Genomic DNA, 24,157 nt, shown 5'->3' with positions numbered 1-24,157 from the left:
GGCTACCACAAACCATCAGGTGTGTGCTGCTATTTTACCTCCTACTCAATAAAAAAGTTCTTCCAAATAACACGACTTATGTTTCAAATAAGTCATAATGCTATTCTGTGACATGTACTCGAACACTTTTAAGTTTATAAAAACGTGAATGTAAGTAATGTTCGTAAGAGCGATTACGGGTACACTGGTCCTATAAATAGTCAGTGGTACGCGGATCCGGAAGACGAGCAATATTTGAGTTGAAACTCCTAAAACCCAAACTTTATTCAATAATCCATGTCCGAGTTTTGGATCATACGGAACTCACACGAGACAGGCTAGGAGGAAGAACATAGATAGTCAATTTAATGCAACCAAAATATATTATCTTCGCCGTGTTCTTACATATTTTCACGTAAACGTAATAACGTAATAGCTTGAATTTACAAAATCATTCAACGAAAACATCACGTAGATGAAAAAGACCGCAGAGAGGCGTCACGCATCGACAAAATAAAATTTTAAAGGCATATAAAAAATGAGGCAACTGGAGCGTTGATCTCTGTGATGACAATAATGATAATGCTGAAGAAGCCGATTGAGAGATTGAAGGAGAATAAGATCTTAATGAATCGCATTGAATGGACTCGTTTGTTATAATATTATTACGCCGCTAAGAGTAACGCCATCTATCGCCGAATAGTCTAACGAATATCGAAGGATCTAGTAGCATCTAGAACGCCAGAGAGGTACAACGCCATCTATTGTCAGATAGCGGAAACACAGTACTAGAAATGTGTGGAATGTTCCGATAGTTCTTGGAATGTGGTATGGGCTGTAAAAGCGTTGCAGAGGTGACACGCAGTCAGTTAGTAATCGGAGGTACTCGAAGGTAACAACGAACGGATCACCTGAAGCGAAGCGGAAGAAGTGAATTGAGAATTTTAAAGTGTTCTATGTGCTAATACAGTGTTAACTTGTACTTCGGTAGATTCTTTTATTTATCCCGAACCCCAGCTCATAACAGTAAAACTAAATACACTTTTAGACAAATATAGAGAAACGCAACAAAAATATTTATGATCTATTTTAAGATCTCTTAAATTACCGGAGGCAGGATTCCTGTTCTTTACTTGTCTTCCAGGCTAGCCCATAAATAGAGTTTGACTGACGGCTGTGGGCTAAAAGCTAAATACCTAGTTAAATATATTTTACGCTATTATTTTGTTCGCCTACGTAACTAAACTATAAAGAAGGTAAACCAAATTGACAAAAAAACACAATTTATGTGCATTTTATGTGGCGTCAGTTGTCAAATTATGATGAAGTATTACGTTGACTACGTGACTAGTAAACTATTATTTCTTATTGCGCAGACGGAATTTTATTGAACGAGCTCACGGCCTAACTGGTGTTAACTAGTTCGCGGAGTAAACATCACAGCCCCACCACAGCACCACCTTGAGACATGAGGTTTAAGTCTCAGTTGTGTAGTATAACGGCTATCCTACCTTTTAAAACGGGAGGGTAGGTGCTATCTACCCGTGGGGGCTCACGAGACGCCGGGGTACCATGAACCGTATATATATTTAAGGAATTATAATGTAACTTGACGATTAGCAGCACTGACTAAGTTTGTACCATTTGAGTAAATAGCGTCACAAATAAAAAAAAATGACACTTCGTCACGGAACGTTAGATTTAAGTTTAACTGGTCTGGTAACAACAAGGGAAATATTGTCAAATGTCAAAAACTATGAGAACCAAATTAGATATTATTTTTTATATGATTGAAGGCCCGGAGACCATTAAATATTTTATTAATAGATTTAGGCATAGAATTCTATACTATTATTCAAGTTTTATTTTTACGCAACTGCCACTGCGTAGATGCTATCGATTCCGATCGTGTGTTACATTCTTATTGAATGGGCGTTACGGTTTATGTAACAAAGTCTAGAAATCTAGAACGTATTTTACTTTAACACGGATGTCCACGGCAGTAATAATATATGCTCGCTACAATCGAAATCCGTGGTTGGATAATTACTAGAATTTTTTATTTTTATTTTTTTATTGCTTAGATGGGTGAACGAGCTCACAGCCCACCTCTTGTTAGGTGGTCACTGGAGCCCATAGACATCTACGACCTAAATGCGCCACCCACCTTGAAATATAAATTCTAAGGTGTCAAGTATAGTTACAACGGCTGCCCCACCCTTCAAACCGAAACGCATTACTGCTTCACGGCAAAAATAGGCAGGGTGGTGGTACCTACCCACGCAGACTCACAAGAGCTCCTGCCACCAGCGTTAAGAGGTCCTAGCACCAGTGGGAAACGCACATGATAAATTTATGGATTCAATTGTAATCTATCAGCGAATTTGTTGTTTGCTTTTACTAGTTAAAATGAAAAGAACAAAGATAAAATATAATACATGAAAAAAGAGAGAGGTAAGAAGAGTGAGAGAAATGTTATGGTCACCCGATTGGAACGGACTTCCTAAATTGCTATAGGTATCTTTTTGTGTTTGTATTAAGTAATGTTAAATGAAATATAAAGAATCTGCTTAAAATAATCAAACGAATCAAAAAATGTGAATAAAGTTGGTCTTATAGATAAATTTCTGAAATATTACTGAAAAAAAAATATTTTTTATTACTTAGTATACATATATAAAATAGTATTGTCATATTCTCAAAATTCACGGTGAGATAAATCGATAAAAAAAAAACGTTTTCTAGGTGATCAGGAAGTACCTCAAAAATTACTGCAAAAAACATGACTATTTTTCATTTCGTTTTTCATTGCTACACTTTTTTCAGTCTAGTTCATCAGCCCGCAAACAAAACGTGAGATAAGGAGCCCCGTTCCAAAGTGAATCTTGAAATGTCAGTGCACTAGGTCGAATTTCTATAAACAAATACTAATCAACTGTAACCGTTACCAAACAATAAATTGCTATTGCTGAAAAACAATTTAAATTCAACTTAATTGTAACGGCACCATACGTGCTGTATCAACAATCAATTTTAAGATACGGCACACTTATCGCAGCTTACTTTAATTCAATTATCACGTTTTTTCGGTGTATTTTACGATATCAAATCGCATTGCTAATATAAACCAGAACAAAGAATATAGTTGCAATGATTGGTATATAAACTTAATGTTAAAGTGTAATTAAAATACCTGGTGTTAAGTGGTCACTGGAGCCCATAGACGTCTACAACGTAAATGCGCCACCCACCTTGAGATATAAGTTCTGAGGTCTCAGTCTAGTTACAACGGCTACCCCACCCTTCAAACCGAAACGCATTACTGCTTCACGGCAGAAATAGGCGGAGTGATGGTACGCGGGGTGATGGTGCGGACTCACCAAAGGTCCTACCACCAGTAATTACGCAAATTATAATTTTGCGGGTTTGATTTTTATTACACGATGTTATTCATTCACCGTGGAAATCAATCGTGAACAATTGGTAACTACGTATTTCATTAGAAAAATTGGTAGCCGCCTGCGGGATTATAAAATCGGTGCATCGCTAGATACGAATGCACCGGACGTCCTTATCCTTTAGGCCACGACGACTCTAAATAGTACAATCTTACAATACTACAATCTAGTCTAGTGGGAATTCCCTACGACCTCTGACGTATTCTATATACAAAACATACAATTCTTTTATACTTATTTCCTCGATATTTAGATCTCGTATCTCGAGACAGACAGCGATGTTCATGTTAAGGTATTGGTACTAGTAAGATCGAGAAGTACAACGCCATCTATTGTCATATAACGGAAACACACATCAAAGCTACTCGACTTACCCAGAATGCTCTCAATCTATCTAGGGATGTCGTATCGACTATGAAAGCGTTGGAGAGATGGCACGAAGCAGTTAGTAGGTAATCGGAACTACTCGAAGCGAAACAGCGAACGGATCACCTGAAGCGAAGCGGAAGAAGTGATTTGAGAATTTTAAAATGTTCGTTTAGTGTTTTAAGTGTTCTAAGTGTTGAATACAGGCCTAACTTGTACTTCGGTAGAATTTTTATTTATCCCGAACCCCAGCGCGTAACAGTATCTATCAATCTAGATTCTAGATTAATCTTTAAAAAAAGAACTCCTCGATATTAACACACTACGACACCACGAGCAGTTAAAAATTTCGGTGTACATTGCGTGTCTTATACTCATTAGTTTGGCGTCTCGTTCCACCTGATCGGCTCTATTCGTCGTTCGTAGGAAACACGTATCTTCATATCCAGTTATACGTACACGATAGCGTTTCTATGTTATTGGGAACGATGAGGTCGTTGTGAATTATAGATAACATGTATAATGTTTTACCGTAAACGTAGGTATAGATTTATTTGAGGCTAGAAGAACTTATTTTATGAATGCGATCTTGGCCTCTTCTAGCTATTACTTTGCATTGTCGGTTATTTACTCAACTCTAAAAACAAACTTCCATTTTTAATAGAACTTTTTATTGCTTAGATGGGTGGACGAGCTCACAGTTCTCCTGGTATTAAGTGGTTACTGGAGCCCATAGGCATCTACAACGTAAATGCGCCACCCATCTTGAGAAATAAGTTCTAAGGTCTCAGGCTTCGAAGGCCCACCCTTCAAACCGAAACGCATTACTGCTTCACGGCAGAAATAGGCGGGGCGGTGGTACCTACCCGTGCGGATTCACAAGAGGTCCTACCACCAGTAACACAGCATAGACGGTATTGCAATTCAATTAACGCTTCTATTTAGACGACAATCATATGTCTAAATACACACGATAATCTCCAATAATCGCTTTAGATGTACTAGGGGGACCGTGAACTCGATTGCCCATTTATCTTAATAAATAAATAAACATACTTATATGTGTGCGGTCTGAATGAATAATTATGTTAATATCTTACTTTCACGACAAAAAAAATACACATTATAATATTCTACATTGGTTGTGGGTTCGAATTTATCAAGTAAATAGTTTGCATAAAATGGAGGTCGGAGTTAGATTAATCGCGGGCCAGAGACTACTGCTATTACGATCCTGTGACCTAAAAATTGTGTGTGTGTGCCTATATACTGCGTCTCTACACAGTTGTTATCTAAGTAGGAAATGACGTCATTACCCTTTGACTATTCAACTGAAACGTTTCAATTCGAACAACATCAATTATTGTTGTTACATTTTCTTTTATTCCATAGTATTAAAACTTTTTTTTTATCTAATTGTAGTCTAACGTCACCGAACACAAGCGTCAAGCTTAGTTCCCGTATCTCATTTGATTTTTTTTTAGTGCCCGCGTCGGCAGACTAGCATACGGCTCACCTAAGTAAGTGGTTACCGTCGCCCATGCACTTCAGCAATGCCAGGGGCAGAGCCAAACCGCTGCCTACCGTTAAGTACTCTCCACAAGCCTCAGTACACCACAATACACAAACTTTCTGTCTTCGCAAGTACCTCTATGTGATTGAATCAGAAATGACGAGAGGAACCTTGGAAAAAATAACAAAGGAACAGCAGAATAATTAAAATACCGACATAATAGGTACATTATATTAAATGTTTATTATTGTTGAAACCGAGAAAAGAATACTTTAGTTGACTCATTCTAAAGCTCCTAACATTTTCAATTACTAATGAACAAATTTCACATATTATTATTATTTTTTCTTGAGGCACACCTAATTTCTTTCAAAGCGTCAACAGATGGGTGTTTACTGAGGAAGAAATTGCGAAAATAAAGTGCCGACAGCTCACAGGTACACAAAAAAGAAATTAATAATAGAAGTTTTATATAGACGATAGAATCCGCCGCCGTTGGAGCAACCCTAGTGTATGTTATCTAATAAAATAAATAACACTTAGCCTCAACAAAAAAATATTGATAAAATTAATCTCAAAAGTATTTGAGTCCTTATTCGTTTCGATTGTACTTACTGCTAGTGATGTGCCTTATCATTAATAAAAGAGTGCTTATCTCTTATTTTACGAGTAAATGGCACTCGGCTGTGACAAGTTTGTTCGGTGGCAGCGATTTTAATAATATTTCTTATTTATTGAAATATTTAGTATTTATTTGTGTAAATATTTAGTATTTATTCGTGTGTGCAAAAATATTTGACAATTTTGGTGTTACCGAAACATTTATTTGGATTTGGCGTAATTTAGTTGGTGAATTTCATAGTTAGTTATTAAAAGTTCTATTAATACTACGAACGGAATATAATCGCGTCAATGATAAGGAAACGTCTGGAAACTTCGTATATTTCGTACTCGTTTTGATTTTTGTAGACACTGTCGTCATTGATAAAATTCAAAATAGTGTCTTTTTTAAATACGTTTATCTAAATTTAAACTCACGACTACAAAAACTTTTTTTTTATTGCTTATATGGGTGGACGAGCTCGCAGCCCACCTGGTGTTAAGTGGTTACTGGAGCCCATAGGCATCTACAACGTAAATGCGCCACCCACCTTGAGATAAGTTCTAAGGTCTCAATATAGTTACAACGGCTGCCCCACCCTTCAAACCGAAACGCATTACTGCTTCACGGCAGAAATAGGCGGGGTGGTGGCACCTACCCGTGCGGACTCACAAAGGGTCCTACCACCAAAACTGGACCAATTCGAAAATTATTTTAATAGAATGAAAAAGTGAACAACAGATTAATATATAAAGTGTTCTTAAACGCGTCTACGATTCGCTAATGCTTCAAATAGTGAAAGTTGCTCTGTAAATCGTTTTAACTATAAACAACGCTTTATATTTGCCATGAGTTTCAACTAACAGAAAAGTTCAAGCAAACATAATGCTTCGATGTGAGTCACACAGCTTGTAATAACTCCCACAGCGGGTAACCATTGTCGTGTGTGCCGTGTGCCCTATGCAAGTCGAGTTGAATAGGGCTGACCGATGTTTGTCATTTCAAAATTATTACCTACCCCAAAATTCAAAGCATTAAAATACGTCGGGAGCTGGGGTGAAAAAAAAAGATTATTAAGGACAGTTGATGTGTTTAAACTACAATTAAACCAAGACCAGATTGCGTATGCTATGATAACTTTTAAGAATAAGAAAAATCTATGTCCCGAAAATTATTAAATTGATAGACAGCTGTAATATATTCCTTTTAATACTGTATAAACTATTATATGTATGTGTGTGTATATATGTATGTATGTATGTATGTATATGTGATTTTGTATATATGTAGATATACTTTTTTTGTATGTATTCGTTACCTAATATAAATTTCATTGCACCTACCACTATTTACTCTGCACTACCTTTGGTTGACTGGCAGAGAATGCCTTAGGCATTAAGTCCGCCAATGTAAATTTTACATAAAGTGTAATAAATAAAAAATAAATAAATTATATGTCGTGTTTTCATCTAAGTGGACTTCAGAACAACAGTTCATATATTATTATTATTATTATTTATAAAAAAAATTATACAGAATGTAAAGGAAAAATTAATGAATAAATAATGAAAGAAACCAACAAAAAAATAAATAATAAAAAAATTATAAAAAGAAAATTTATAAAATTAAAAAAGCTTTCGGTTCATTACGCAACCCTAAACATTGAATATGTCGCTGTTTAATTGGTGTCGCAACTCGAATGTACTCGTAATTTCTCATGCGCTATCATGGCTTTGTTTTCTGTCTGTCTGACACTTTCTTTCGTGTCCTTCATTTACGACTAATAAATATTACGAGATAGTGTTATAATCTAATACTAGTGGCCCCGCAGTAGTCGAAATTCGACTATAGTTAATTGAAATTATAAATTTAAACATTATTATGGTTCTATTGTCAAACACTATTATAATTCGATAATATAATCACAGTTTCACAGTATTCGCCAAAACTGCACTATAGATCAATAACATTAAAGACAAACAATATTAATCTATTTTGAATTCGACCACAGACTTTAAACAATAACAAAAGTTTCCCAATTGACAGTAAACAAAGAGTATATTTTTATATATGTGTTGTGTCAAATACATGGTAGTTTGCGTAATGTTTTCTTTATTGATTTAAAGTATCTTTTATGCATTATTTAAAAAAAATATTAGCATTGTGCACTCCTTCTCTATATTCTCTATAAGTGTGAGAAATTTCATACTGCTGTGCCCCATTTTACGAAAATTGTGCGGACGGAAAAGTATGAAAATTCCCACATTTATAGAGAATATAGAGAAGTAGTGCAGAATGTTTTTTTTTTTTTAATTATACATAAAAAATACATTAAATCAATAAAAAAAACATTACACACACTACTATGTATTTGACACACACACACGCATGCATGCTGTTTGTTTATTGTCAAACCTTTCTTATTGCTTATAGTCTGTGGTCAAATTGAGAATAGATTATTATTGTTTGTCTTTATTAATATTTCTCCATAGTTTGGTCTTGGCGAGGTCTATGCATAACGAAGTATTTAGCAATAGAACCTTAATAATGTTCAAACTTATAATTTCAATTAATTATGGTCGAATTTCGACTACGGCGGGACCACTAGTTGAAATTTATATCTTTACAACGACGTCTTTCGTTATGTCCGCATGAGCAAGTCATATTCAAATTCTGTACTTGATCTGTATCTGTGATAGAATCAATTCGTAATTCGGAGGGACTTCGGTTCCCTCTGTATTTTGTACTGTTTCATGGGGAGTGCTCTGAGGAATTGTTTGAGATGATACCTTCATTTCGTTTTTACCATAGCACCGCCCGCCACCGGAGTAGAGTTCATCCATACTACCTGGAGCCACTGTGTTCATCCACAGTTCGGCTTTGGAATGAGCTCCCCTCCACAATGTTTCCCCGAGCGCTATGATATACCCTACTTCAAGCGAGGCTTGTGGAGAGTACTTAACGGTAGGCAGCGGCTTGACTCTGCCCCTGACATTGTTGAAGTCCATGGGCGAAGATAACCACTCACCTTAATAATAAATAATAATAAGGACATAAAAAAATTTAAAAAAGTTGAACATTTAAAAATAAAATAAAGAGAATAATTATTATTGTCGTCACATAAAAAAATTTGGTTCTTAAAAACTTCGATTTTTGTCATTTTTATTATAGCTGACCGTTAAATAACACATCGAGGAGTGAAAGGCTCGTTTGATTTAAGCGACATTTCGCTTAATACGCTACAATCATCTTTGCAATTAAAAGTTCGTTTTATTTCATGTTATGTCATCAACAATTCGGTAGGCAAACATCGGTAGGCAAACATCGGTAGGCAGCGGCTTGGCTCTGTCCCTGGCATTGCTGAAGTCCATGGGCGACGGTAACCACTCACCACCAGGTGGGCCGTATGCTCGTCTGCCTACAAGGACAATAAAAAAAATTCGATGTTTTTAATTGAACTCCAAATATGTTTGTTTACACCATTCAAATAAATGAAGATTTTTTTCGCGTATTAAGCGGAATGTCGCTTAAACCGAATAGCTTTTCACGTCTCGACCTCTCGATCTCTCGTATTCAAATGTGTTCAAAATTGAACTGATACATTTAATATTGATATTCAAAAGTAACGTTGCATTCATTATTTACGCGTGCTTAGATCAATGTAATTAATCATTGCTCTATAACATTAAATAAGTTTCAAAATCAACAATTGTCCACGATTGACTTTCAAAAATCAAACCCGCAAAATTATAATTTGCGTAATTACTGGTGGTAGGACCTCTTGTAAGTCGGCACGGGTAGGTACCACCGCCCCGCCTATTTCTGCCGTGAAGCCGTGGGGCAGCCGTTGTAACTATACTGAGACCCTAGAACTTATATCTCAAGGTGTGTGGCGCATTTACATTGTCTATGGGTTCCAGTAACCACTTAACACCAGGTGGGCTGTGAGCGCGTCCACACATCTAGGCAATAAAAAAAAACAAGTAAAGCTCTACAGAATGTCACTATGATAAAAGCTTATGTTGGCACAACAAACGAAAATATAAATACATATATTTATCGTTATTAATAAATGAGAATAGAAAAGAAAAGCGAAAGATCAATCAGAACTACGTTCACATGTTCCATTCATTAGAAACAGCCCTAAAAATAAAATCGCCGGTTCCTCTCATAAATCGAAAGTCGTTTGAGTATCCAATCGACGATTTCCGGTTGGCGAAACAACGCAACATGTTACAGAAACGCTGGTAACGTGAAAAACGTTACGAAAATGACATAAACAACATAAAATATTAATTAATCGATTAATTTTCGAACCGTAAATCACGAGGCCGTGATGGATGGCGTGAAAGTTATGTTTGAAAATAAATATTCATAGGAATATTACGATAGTTTGTTACGAAACTAGATCAGAACACAGATGGAGTAGCAACCGTTGTATTATAGACTGGTTTTATAAAATAAAATAAATTAATAGAACTAACTACCCTAGTGACTGTTTTCAGACTTCGTTCCGGGCACATCCCACTCAATAAATTTGCTCATTTAATGGGCAAGGCTCCTGATCCCAAGTGTTCAGTTTGTGATGTATTGGATGATGCATTTCATATTATGATGGAGTGTGCACGGAACGATGAATTGAGACAACAATTCTTTGCAAAATATACAGATTTTCGACAAATTGGAGGTGTAAATTACGTATTAGCCTTTCCGGAATCCGAAATGGCTAAGTCACTTTATAAATTTGGTGGCCTTCAGAGATGATAACAGATTTCTTTTATTTTTTTATATAATTATTTTGTTACTCTCTTTTGTTGCACAATGGAGTGGCATATTCACTAGGTGCATAATCTCTTTAAATAAAGATAAAAAATAATAATAATAAAGAAACAAACCAAAATAGTTATACTATGCTTTTTTTTCTGTAAATTCAATTTAATCTTATCACTTAAAACTATCTCGCATTGAAAACAACTCCCAAGAATTCGTCAATAGCAAATACAGGATCCGGCCACATGATAAATCGGACTCTAGAAAAGATTATTATTGTTTGTTGAAGAAATAAACAGCTATTTAGTATGTACAAGAATCTTGTCGTATACTATGTTCTTATCGAACCTATACATTATTTACCAAACGCGTATGTAAGGTACATACACGTTTGTCCAAATTAATTTTAAAAGAACACACATTAAGTGTCAATATGTTCCTTGTATTCTATGGATTGCGCAAAACGATATAAACTAAAATAAAAATTTGATGTTACCTAATATATCCCTCACATATGACATATTTCAAGATATAGTAAGATAAGATGATAAATGTTACGAAAAACTTCAGATTAAAGAAGCGTGAGAATTGAATTTGAAATTGAAGAGTTTGAAACCCTTCTGAATGAATTTTAAAGTAAAATCCAGTATATAGGCAGCCAATTAATGCAGTTGCGTGTGGCGAAAAGGAATCCTTATATATATTCCTTAATTTTACTTTTATGTATTTAATACGAAACTATGTTAGTATATTGAAAATGAACTAAATCATTTTTCGCCATTACAACCGGCTCTACCTTGTTATTGTGTTTTCAGTTTTCATTTCTTTGTAATATAATACAGCTTTCAGGGGTCCTCTTCGACCAGCGAACTTGCCATCCAACGCTCGACAGCTCACGCTTGTTTTCATAACATTTCTAATCCTTCCATTTTTTTCATTAGCTTAAAGGGTAGTTTTAGATTTCGCCCTTTAGATGTCGTTTTCCGTCCCGACATCAGTGGCAATTATACTCGTACTGCCTAGTATTGTTAACATGCAGCTGAATTACGCTATCATCGAAATTATATTATATATACTTGTAGTACCTAATAGAAATTCACCACAGGACCACCAAATTTGTAATAGACAAAGTATACTTTAAAAAAATGTAAGATAAAGTAGTAAAGATTTCATTCTTCAACAGGCTAATTAATACGAAAAAGTAGCTGTCGCTTACGTTGATCACCCACGAGAGCACTGTGATGAATCGGCCACAACACCGGATAGTGCACGTTGACGTCACCTGATGACCTAAGGTCATTGATGATGAAGTTCTCCACGGGATCCAGCTCCAGCAGTCTAGCCAGCGACTCGCTGTCCAGGAAGTCTACTCTCTGCATTTATACAGAAGTCGATGGACCTGTGGTGCCACCTCCCTGCGAAAGAGTGAGTATCAGCAGATTTCATTTAAAAATCTCATGTTTCCGAATTGAATTTGTTCATTCACTACATTTCAATTTCATTCATCTATTTCATTATTCCGCACTGTTAATTTCGTTACATGTAACTATATAAAATACCGTCTATAAAACCCAGGAATGCTTATGACCGATACTTTAAAGTACTCAATATCTAAATATAGAAGCACATTTCTGCCATCAACATAAAAATTTATAGGCTATGAAGTATTTACTACCGCTTTTACTTTTCGTTTTCAAAAGAGCTAACATTGTAAGTTTGTCGGGTCATTGAAGCGAAAGTAATCGTAAGCGCTTAAGTTGGAACCCTGTCTCTCCAAGACGGGAGTAAGCAAATTACCATTTAATTTTCAGCCAAATACGGTCCATTAAACTTTCGGTCTTCAGATAAATACATAATATGAATAAAAACCTTGAAGAAACTTCGGGTCCGGGTTTGATAAATATAAGAGAAAGTAACCTGCCATCTCTGCAGACAACAGGCAAGGCGGATCATTCTGTCCATTCATTTAGCTTCCAACTCTGTATTGTTTTCCAATAAATACTCATTTACATTTATAAAGCTTGGCCTTTAGTCTTGCCGCTTTTACTGTGAATCGTTAAAACCTGATTCCGCAGACGTTCAACGCCTACCGTTAAATTTCATAGTCTCGTGCAAATTGAGTGTCAAACGAACGGTCATTTACCGATGACACATCTTATTATAAAGCTACTTGCGAATTACGCGTTGTTATGTAAACTGTTTGCAACAGTAACTCCTCTTACAGAACACAGGATACTGTGTAATTTGTAATCGTAATTCGTGACGAGCGTATTCGCGAGTTTCGTTTACAACCGAGAGTTGTTAGATATGATTATGCACAACGGGTTTGTTCAATGTTATGATAAAAAACGAGATCAAAGTAACAGCTATTAAATAAAATGCAACTTTATATCGGACCACTTTTTCACTGCTATTTAAAAATTATTTTTGAATCCTCCTCCTCCTCCGTGCGTCGTATTCCTCAGTTCTGAGGGTCGTGACCTTTACTGAGCACTTTTCAGGACTATGATCCTCCATTCACTTCTGTCCTCCGCGCAGTGGATAGCGACACTGACGCTGGATTCCAAAGTCGTCTTAATCTGATCGGACCAGCGCATGGGACTACGCCCCCTAGGCCTATTTTTTAATATCTAGACATAAATCGATACCAAACTCCACAAACATTACGACGTGGTAGCAAACCTTGCGGCATAAGATCGAAATCTTCCATTGTAAACCTCTCATTTTTATACTTAAATGATTAATGGATCGATACTCCTAAGTTCTCCAACAAAGGGATATGAAATCGATTGATAAATGATTACAATTTAATGATGTGGTATTATTGGCTAACGTTTATTATTGGTTTCGTGATGTTTCTGTGCTTTGTCTGTCTTCATGTTACTTATCAAGGTCTTTATTGTTATGCAGTATCGCACATGGCGATCTGACGTTATGGCTTGTGCACTTTCACGCTTCTCTTAAAAACAATGCAATCATTTGCACAGCTCGAAACTCCGCAATTCGCATAATGAACTGCGCAACCACTTGTAATTTTTTTTTTAAGAGATTTTATGACCTGGTAACTAAGACCTTTAAGTCATGTCTTATTTCACTTTATATTCTTAATTTTATGAAAAATAATAATATCGAGTGAAATGAAATGAAGATGATTAATTTGAGACATTAATCAACTGGGATGAAATTTAATAAAATGAGATGATATAGGATGAAATATAATCGCAGTAAAATGGTGGTCATTTACTGAGATTTTTTCAGTGGACTTTTTGGAGGAACCCGAGAAGTTACGTCCAGCAGCTTTGTTTCATTTTCACACATTTGTGCACTTTCACAGATATTAAACAGTTAATAAACCACCGTTATTACACATTTAAACCTGAAGAAACACTAAATAGACAAAATAAAACAAATCACACAACTTCACTCCTCGCGTTCACGCTAAAAAGTCAACCACTTGTATCTTATACAAATGTTGCCGGTAATCAATATTAGAAGTATTTGGGAGAATCTATTTCGCATTAGATGAGATATTTTTTAATACTTTGGCTAATAAGAAGATGTTGAACACTACATTATTTATCAATCTAGTTTCCAATAAAATTCCAAATCGAAACAAAATCTTTACCTATTTCACTGCACTATGAATTTTAGTCAATTCGCTGCATATTAAATCTTAGGAACTATTGTAAGGCTAAGAGTTCGATAATGACCGGTTCATAGATTTTATACTATTGATGGTGCAAAATGTACGTTAAATATAGCAAACCGATTAAATATTATATCATTTAAGTACGCAAGAACGAAAGACACAAAAAATAACTGAGTTAGATATTAATATCTATTATGTACAGAAATTAATAGTCAGAACACACTTGTCACTTTCGCTGTCCACGTCTATACGGATTAATACCATTGTTCTGTTACCTGCTGAACTTTTACCGGTCGATTGTGAGATGAAAGTTTTAATGATCGTGTTTAGAAAACCGATCGGGTATAAATTGACTTTATCTTTATTGATGGCCTCACTTTGTGTTGGTTGACAACGTTTAGGCGAAACGAGGACCGCGTAGGGTTGATTGATTTGAGTTTTTTTATATAATATATGGTTATATCTCAAGGTGGGTGGCGCATTTACGTTGTGGATGTCTATGGGCTCCAGTAACCACTTAACACCAGGTGCGCTGTGAGCTCGTCCACCCATCTAAGCAATAAAAAATAAAATAAAAAAAAACAGGACAACACGATGCATTCATTCAAGTGGACAATTTTTTTCACAATTGAGGGCCAATACGAATGTCTTTTCTAATATTTTTTTATTTTATTAGTGAAGAATAATCTTAATTATTAACTAAGATATTTATACATCGCATTTTATTCGCACAAAAATTATTTAAAAATTTGTTAAAGTCTAACGAAATAGTACACCGCAGTTTATTAAAATAAAAAAAAGCATTAACTAATCGGCGAACTTTAATTTAAATTATTATTTTCTTTATAACACGAGACAACCCTAGTTACAACAGACTGTAGTTGACCTACAATCACTGGCAACTTATCGCGAAGTCTCGTTTTATAACTTACTTCTAACATTACTTATAAGTTCTATTTCCTTTTGTTTCAATTGCAATTCATAAAATAATAGAATCAACAATGAAAGTAAAATTTGTCTTGACAGGCAATGAAAATTCGAAATACAAATAAAATAAATTAATTAGTAAAATTTCACGGGAATGTTTACGTCCTACATAGCGGAAAAATTCGCATCGCGTTCTGGTTTCGTTACTACCTTTCGTTCTGAATGCGTATCGGGGTATGTCTTTATGCACCTTCTATTACGAAACAGAAAATCTTAGTACTTTCAGAGATTTCTTGTACACGAGAATGTTAAAAATCAGTAAGGCAACTTCAATAACGGATAAAGTTGTCGATACTCGGTGACTCTGTTGATCCACTCTTGCCTTTAACACATTAGTAATATTATTCCGTGCCATATAAGTTGTTTTAAAATTTACCGTTTTTTTTTTCAAACTGTATTGAAATCATTTTTCGTGGTATAAGTAGAGGAGTATCGAAAGTCATAGACATCGTTAATACTTCCACCGCCATGGGATCACGAAGTCGAAGTTTGAATTGTAGTATATAAAGGTTGTTTTAGAGAAGGTGGAGTGGAGTAAAGTGGAGTATCCTTTATTGCATAAAATGTACCACCGCCCTGCCTATTTCTGCCGTGAAGCAGTAATGCGTTTCGGTTTGAAGGGTTGGGGTAGCCGTTGTAACTATACTTGAGACCTTAGAACTTATATCTCAAGGTGGGTGGCGCATTTACGTTGTAGATGTCTATGGGCTCCAGTAACCACTTAACTCCAGGTGGGCTGTGAGCTCGTCCACACATCTAAGCAACAAAAAAAAAACATAAATGGAGAACATTATAAGTATAAAATAAAGATCGAAAAGAATAATTTCAAGAAAGAAATTAACCACAGTGTACTTGTCGATTGAAAAAAGAATATATCGAAGGGTGAAAGGCTAATTGAGACCCCGTCAGTGTAAAATTAGCCTAACCCACAATTTTTCATATACGCTTTTATATATTGAAATTTATTTAAAACATAATAAATTTTGATGCAAAACCGGCCCATCCCTAGTATCACCCATAGAGAACAGATGGCTTTCTAAACATTATTTTTGCGCGTATTGTTTTTGCCTACGAAACAGCGTAAAAGTAAATTCCAAATTCATTATCTCCATACTAACTATGATAAGCTTAGGACACTTTTGCGCTGACTGCCTCAATTGACTTGGACGACATAACGTTTAATACGCGACATTTGTAATTAAAGGTCCGTTTTATTTGGTATTAGCATCAACAATTCGATGTTTTTAATTGAACCTCAATTAAGTTTACCCCATCCAAATAGCTGAAGAAGTTTTTTGTTATGATGTTTTTTCCAAATTTTAAACTTTATCTCCTGTAAAGTTGCAAAAATGTCGCTTAAACCAAATAGCATTTCACCCTTTGATATGTACATATAGATAAATATACCATACATACATACATACATACCAAGCCGCTGCCTATTACGGTAAGCAGCGGCTTGGTTCTGCCCCTGGCATTACTGAAGTCCATGGGCGACGGTAACCACTCACCATCAGGCGGGCCGTATGCTCGTCTGCCTACTAGGGCAATAAAAAAATTATCTATAATATAATTATACTATTACTACTTTACACATAAAAAATGGATAAACAATATAAGATGGTGGTAATTTAAGTTTGACTTGTATTATTTAAACTAATATATAAATCTACAGTGGTTTTTACGGATGTTCCGTTATAACTAACTACTGAACCATGCATCCGATTGACTTGAAACTTAGTATCCATGTAAAAAATACATGTACTTAATGGATAGGCTAATATTTATATTAGTTTTGGACTCCCTACACCAGTTGCGGGGGCGTTAATGATGAGAATCTTTGTAGGGGTGAGAAATAATAATGTTAATTTTAAATGCCCAGCGCAGCGGACGGGTACAGCTATATAGTTCTTTAATTTTCTCAGTTCTTAAAATTAATTTTAGCGTTGGCAGCGTTCCGATACTCAAACAACAAATTACAGAAGTCAATATCGATTATTATTATCTAATCGCTAACTCTGATAACAGATGAATGCAGGCTTTGTTGCAGTCGACAGGTGTAAAGTAATTAATAAAAGTATTCGCAGTATTAATCCACATCCATACATAAAAATGTTTCGAGCGTGCTTGAGTATTTTTGTAAGTATTTATTATTTATTTCGTGCCTTAATAGGGCCATTTATTGATAAATAATTAGAAAAATTATTATTTTAGACTAAATAAAAACGATTTTATCAAAACTTTAGGTATCATTGGAATGTTTCAAAGGTATATGAATCGTAAATTCACTCAGTACAGTGTGCGGCGATTAAAATGATAAATTAACAATCACACTATTATCCATTACTCTTCGAATTCCGTGTCGAATACGTCATTCGCGTATTTAGGGTTGTCGTCGATTCTGTAATAATACTATATACATATAACCGACTTTATAAAATTAATCACAACTTATTGTTTATTAATGATGTATTGGCAAACTTTCCTACTGCAAACTCGACGAAGTCTTACTTCGGAAATACTAAGGAAGTAAATTTGTTTGGAGATAATTCCAAGGATAACATTTTCACATTAAGTTAGATTAAGATTTTGTTAAGATTAAGTGAAGATTTGGTCGCGAGGCTTTTCGGTTTTGTACAACTCTAGAAAAGTCTACTTTTCATTTTAAAGAAGAGGAGGGTAGGATACAGAATGCTTTGACACCGAGTAAGCGTTATAAGAAAAATAACTTAAGTATTTTGGCAACCCTAGGCAGATTCTTTTCGTGTCATACAATTGTACATTGCGTGACCATCCTTGATCTGCGCGTGCATAATCGCACGATTTTTCTAACTAAACTCGTTACATCAGTATACTGTTGCCTGACAATCGATGTTATTAGAAATTATTCGAACATCTTTTTCATGCCGTGAAATGAAACATTTAATTGTTATTTTTGTGTTTTCATATTGTGGACGTTCGTTGACAATAGAATGATCGATTTGCAAATTGCGTTTTAGCACGTTGTCCAAATTCTTATTTTCACAAAAGATTATGCTTTCAAAACATTAAAGAGGATTAGACCTTATAATGCAAACCCTTATCTTCTCCATACTCTTGTACGCTTCTGGGACTTGGACCCTCAAGACCCGTATCCAATCGAGAATTGACGCTTTTGAAATGTGGTGTTGGCGCAAAATGTTGGGCATATCATGGACGGAGCACCGAACAAATGTGTCAATTCTCTCGGAGCTAAACGTCAAGACCCGTCTATCTACAATAGATATGCAGCATCTCCTCAAGTACTTCGGACACGTGGCCTGACGAAATCATGACAACTTGGAAAAACTAATGTTGTAGGTCACGTGGAAGGAAAGAGAAGTCGGGGAAGATCGCCAACCAGGTGGACGGATATTGTAACGGAGGTTAAAACACCAGCGTTGCGGGCGCCATTGAGCAGGCCGAATGCAGGCAACGTTGGAGGAAGCTGGTGGAGAAACTAGAGCAAGGTGGTCACGACCCTCAGCAATGAGGAAGCGACGAAGAAGAAGAAGACTTTATAAAAAGTTTATTAATGAATATGTTAGAGACATTTAAACATAGAGATTGAGGCAGCAGTCGAACTACTAAAGTTCGATGTACATTGCTCTCTATGACGTCACTACTACTAAAGTCCGCGCTCACGAAAGAGATATTAAATTATCGTCATAGTAATTTTACTCACACATTTTACATCAATTGTCGTACGTTCCCACAACCATCGCTTCGCCTACTGATATAGTTTTCTTAAAGCACACATAGTTACGAGTCTTGTAGTTAATATTAACCAGGCTAATGGCCTTTTCATGTGTTTGATTCTCACGTTTTTGTGCACAAACTTACTATTGCGCGTATTCGACTGTTAACTTACATACGTATTTAAATAAGTGAAATTTGAACGTGTGAAATAAATGATGTTTTATTATCATAAACGTTTCTATTTTCATATTTTATTCTTTTCGATTCATTTTTATTTATTTCTTACTGTTTCCTACTAACGTATGATAGAAGTCAGACACAGAATTTATCTTACGCCCTTTTATCAAGCGCCATCGCAGCAAGCACATCTTATCAGAATATCACACTTCGCCTAATCGATTTAGCTATAGCCTCTTTCTCTTCAATCTTACTACATCCACGATAATTTATCAACCAAAGTATACCACCACCACCTTAGAAATAAATATATATTTTTTTGTATGTATGTATATCCCTACGGGGTGGGGTACCTTTGAAATATCTGAGGATTTAAAATTCAAAGACTACTTTTTTTATTATTGCTGAGATGGGCGGACGAGCTCACTGCCCACCTAATATTAAGTGTTTACTGGAGCCCATAAACATCAACCACGTCAATACCGCCAAACTTTATTTTTTTATTCTTTATTACAGCCATACATCTATTAAGTTAAGTCGGCCAAACTTGAGACATAAGTTCTAAGCCTTAGTTTATACAGTATAACGCCACACCCTGCAATAATGCTTCACAGCAGAAATAGGCAGGGCGGTCATACCCACTCATGCGGACTCAAATGAAAGAAACCCTATCACAAATATTTATTAGAATTTTAAGTTTTTCGGATTTTATTTTTATTACACAATGCTATTTCGTCCCTGTGGACGTCACTGCGGACGTTTGTTAAGTGCATATTTTATTAGAAAAATTGATACCTACCTACTGATTCGACACTGGCCTAGTCGTCGCATCGCTCGATACGAATGTAAAGGAAGTCTTATCCTTTAGGCCACTACGATTTCGAAATAACAACTACTAATATATCTGACATTAATAGATATTTTAATCTATTAAAACCAGGATGTCTATAAACTGCAAAATAAGTTTCACAAACGGATTCGTAGATGACACAATGAAATAAATGCGAACTTAGCTAGCTATCAATACGATTACAGTAATGATACGTAATAAGTAGAACTAGAGGTCCCGCAGTAGTCGAAATTCGACTATAATTAATTGGAATTGTAAGTTTGTACACTATTATGATTGTATTTTATACTTCTATAATCACAAATTTCGCCAAGACTACACTATACACACTAAAAATATTAACAAAGATAAACAATATTTAATCTATTCTCAATTTAACAACAGACGTCATGAACAAAAGTTTGACAGTAAATAGTCTGCATGCGTGTGTGCGTCAAATACATGGTATGTAGTGTCTTTATTGATTTAATGTATCTTTTATGCATTATTTAAAAAAAATATTAGCATTGTGCACTTCTTCTCTATATTCTCTATAAGTGTGGAAAATTTCATACTCCTCCGTCCGCGCAATTTTCGTAAAAAGGAATACAAAGTTTTTGCTTCACGTATTAATATATAGATCTATTAAAGCCAGGATGTCTATAAACTGCAAAACTAAGTTTCACAAACGGATTCGTAGATGACACAATGAAATAAATGCGAAAACTTAGCTAGCTATCAATACGATTACAGTAATGAATGATACGTAATAAGTAGAATGTAAACAAATCAAAAAATTGTACTTTGTACCGAAAATAATATCACAATACAATGTTATTGTTCCGATAAATGTAGTTTTGCTTACGAATGAACTGTCAGCGTTTTACTTCCAATCGTTATATAGTTAAATAGTACAGATACCACTGTTTTTCTTTTTTTTTGCTTAGATGAGTGGACGAGCTCACAGCCCACCTGATGTTAAGTGGTAACTGGAGCCCATAGACATCTACAACGTAAATGCGCCACCCACCTTGAGATATAAGTTCTAAGGTCTCAAGTATAGTTACAACGGCTGCCGCACCCTTCAAACCGAAACGCATTACTGCTTCACGGCAGAAATAGGCAGGGTGGTGGTACCTACCCGTGCGGACTCACAAGAGGTCCTACCACCAGTAATTACGCAAATTATAATTTGTTTGGTTCGAGTTTTTTAACGGTCTCGATAGCGTAAAAGTTAACATAAATTTGTATGCACTTGGAACAGCGCCCTTAGCGGCAAACGTAGGCAATCGTTCCAACTACAATATACAATTTTTTTTCCGCCTATCTGCTGTCAGCCCTGGACTATGAGCAGATGCGTTGCGTGTGTCATCGCGCCGAAGAGCCTCCCCACCAGGAGACTCCTCATTGATCACCATCTGTCTCCAACTCCCTGTATATCATGACGTTTCAGTCGTTTGATGTAACTGACTTTTGTCAACGCATTAGCTAGGGTATTTGGGTGGTTTTCCAGCCGATTTCTGTACTTAGTCCCTATCAACCTTATCTCTTCCTTAACAGTTCTCATGTTTATGGCTTCATGGATCTCAGCGTTTGTCACAAACCATGGTACGTTTGCTATGGTTCTTAAGAAGCCATTCTGCATTCTTTGCATGATATTTAAACCGGAGTCGCATGCACTTCCCCACAGTTGCAATCCATACGTCCATATTGGTTTCAGGATCATTATATACAAATTTAAGTTAACTTTTACGCTATCGAGAACGTTAAAAAACTCGCACCTATCGAACAGTACAAACTTCGTAGCCCAGTTATGTTTTATTGCGACGTTATTGCACGCGATTTGCATACGCTTCGAATAAGCGACTTGTGACCTAGTGCTTAGAAAATTTATTAGAAATCTTTACCATTTATTTATTATTCATTCTAAATGGGTTAAAATTTGATGGCACTAATGTGTGTGATGGTAATAATGTAGTTGTATGTATTATGTATAAATAAATTATTAAATTAATTATTAAGAAGCATAAATGTAAGGTGCGTTATAACTGTTGCCGAAAATGAAGAAAGATGGCACCCAAAAATATTGTCGTTGTTCTAAGATTAACCTAATAATGTAACACAAATGATAAATGATCTATAGACAGACGTCCGCTAGCTGTGAGATATGGAGATTGAATGCGTAAGGATGTTGACTCTGATGTTGCTTTATATTGGAGGTCCGCCATATTTCATCCACCACCATTACGGCTTCCCTTGCACGTTGTAGGTAATGTAAATTAAATACTGCAATACTGAGTTATAATTCACTTTAATGTTCGGGGGGCTGAGCGGATATAATTTGCCTGATACTTCGACCCGTATTGGTATTTTTTATCATCCCCATTTTTAAACAACTTCTTTTAGCAAAGCTGCTTCCAAAACCAAAAGGTGCCTGTGAACGCCCAAAGAAAACGCTGATGTCTATGTCCTTATGTTATTCTAGTTCTATTTACACTATTATGCATCTCAATTTCTCTTAGAAAGTCCTTTGTTTGATTTACCCCTGAGATATTGCTATAGAAATTTCAAGATGGTTATGGTTCCATTCCCACGTATATTTTAGGTTCTCTCATTGCTTTTTTTAAATAAAAATTTATGAAAATTAAACATTTGCTTGATGCCTAAATATAATATACTAGCTGACCCGGCAGACTTCGTAGTGCCTCAATCGATAAATAAAATACCTAAACTTTTGTATAAAATAAACTTAAAACAAAAAAAAGGAATCGTCCGACGGGGGACACATCAAAAGAAAAACAAAATTGTTTTTTTTATATAATTCCGAGCAATTTTCATATTTTTTCACATTTTAAACCTTCTCTGGACTTCGACAAATAATTCAAGACCAAAATTAGCCAAATCGGTCCAGCCGTTCTCGAGTTTTAGCAGGACTAACGAAGAGCAATTCATTTATATATATATATATAGATAGATAGTCTAAATAGCTCGTAACGACTGGATGCGAAAGGCAAGAAACCGATAAGAATGGAGTGCATGTGAAGAAACCTACATTCAGCATAGGCTGGAGACAGGTTGAAGAAAAAAGAGAGAGACAGTTGCCTAGCCACCCTCCTCCAGTTAAATTCTAATTCATAATATTTAAATAGATTACGTACTTAACTAAAAATCCTAATAATCCACTTAAACGTTAGCTTGCTGAACGCGAAACCTCACAACTGAAGCAGTCTGTGATTTCGGGTCGGAAACACACATGTGGTCCGGTTATATGCTGATTGAACTTGTTCTAAACGTATTTATTTAATTCGTAAATGTGTTTATTTCGTTGGCAGTCTCGATCATTCGAATGTTTAAAGAAAGCGTTGTTTTAAAATAACGGAAACAGACAAATTTATGCATTAGAGAGGTTCAAATTGACATTTTTGAATATAAAATTCGGATTAATCTATTATTTAAATATAAGAAGGATGATAATAAAATTAACTATTAAATCACATGTTTTTATCTAAAACGTATTAAAGACACCTGCTGTTTAAATTTCTCCGTTGAGTGTTTTTGTTATTATTATAATAAATATTAGATTAAAATGCAAAAGTTCGTTGACAGTTTCACATGTGGACAAATTATTTCAAACAACAAAGGTATGTTTATTAGATATTCCACTGTGATTTAATTGCGGAAAGCTGCGTGTGCATTGTGCTAAGCATATTGTTTTCCAAAAAAAGAAACTTTTGGCGCAGTAATATACACTAGCTTCATATGCTAACCCCTGAACGGCATTTCCTCAATAAATATCAACTATGTTAGTAACATGTCACACAATTATTGAACTCTGTATATCGGAATCAAAAAACATGCGAAATAACACTAAACATTACAAAACTGTGTCAATAGGTCTAACATATCTATATGTTTCTAAGCTGTAGCAATCCGTGACGTAAATCTTTAGTATTATTATCGTTAAACGATTTCCTTACTGCTCTATCTGAAACTCAATATTGAGTATCTCACCGGACTTTAGTGTATATCAAATTTGGTTTCGTTTTAAGGGTAAGGGTCCAGTTTGAGCCAAGTGGCTCAAAAATTAAAATAGTCGGATCGATTTAAATTT

General features: G+C 35.4%; 1 protein-coding gene across 2 annotated transcripts in view; it reads left to right on the top strand.

Moving 5' to 3' along the window:
- The window catches only part of LOC114242569 (uncharacterized), a 70,147-nt gene that overhangs the window by 24,381 nt on the left and 21,609 nt on the right, over positions 1-24,157 (top strand). Inside the window, exons 1-2 of one of the 2 annotated variants that reach the window (XM_089733470.1) lie at positions 6,063-6,177; positions 11,871-12,112. In XM_089733470.1, coding sequence (XP_089589596.1) covers positions 11,990-12,112 — 123 coding nt within the window. In that variant the 5' untranslated portion in view covers positions 6,063-6,177; positions 11,871-11,989. Of the gene's footprint in view, positions 1-6,062; positions 6,178-11,870; positions 12,113-24,157 lie in introns of those variants that run through there. The other variant, XM_028173770.2, reaches the window with a different exon arrangement.

This window comes from Bombyx mandarina, chromosome 15, assembly GCF_030267445.1.
Source record: "Bombyx mandarina strain Sakado chromosome 15, ASM3026744v2".
Taxonomy (NCBI): Eukaryota; Metazoa; Arthropoda; class Insecta; order Lepidoptera; family Bombycidae; genus Bombyx; species Bombyx mandarina.
Note: the sequence above shows the minus strand (reverse complement) of the source record. Positions and strands in the feature narration are given on the sequence as shown.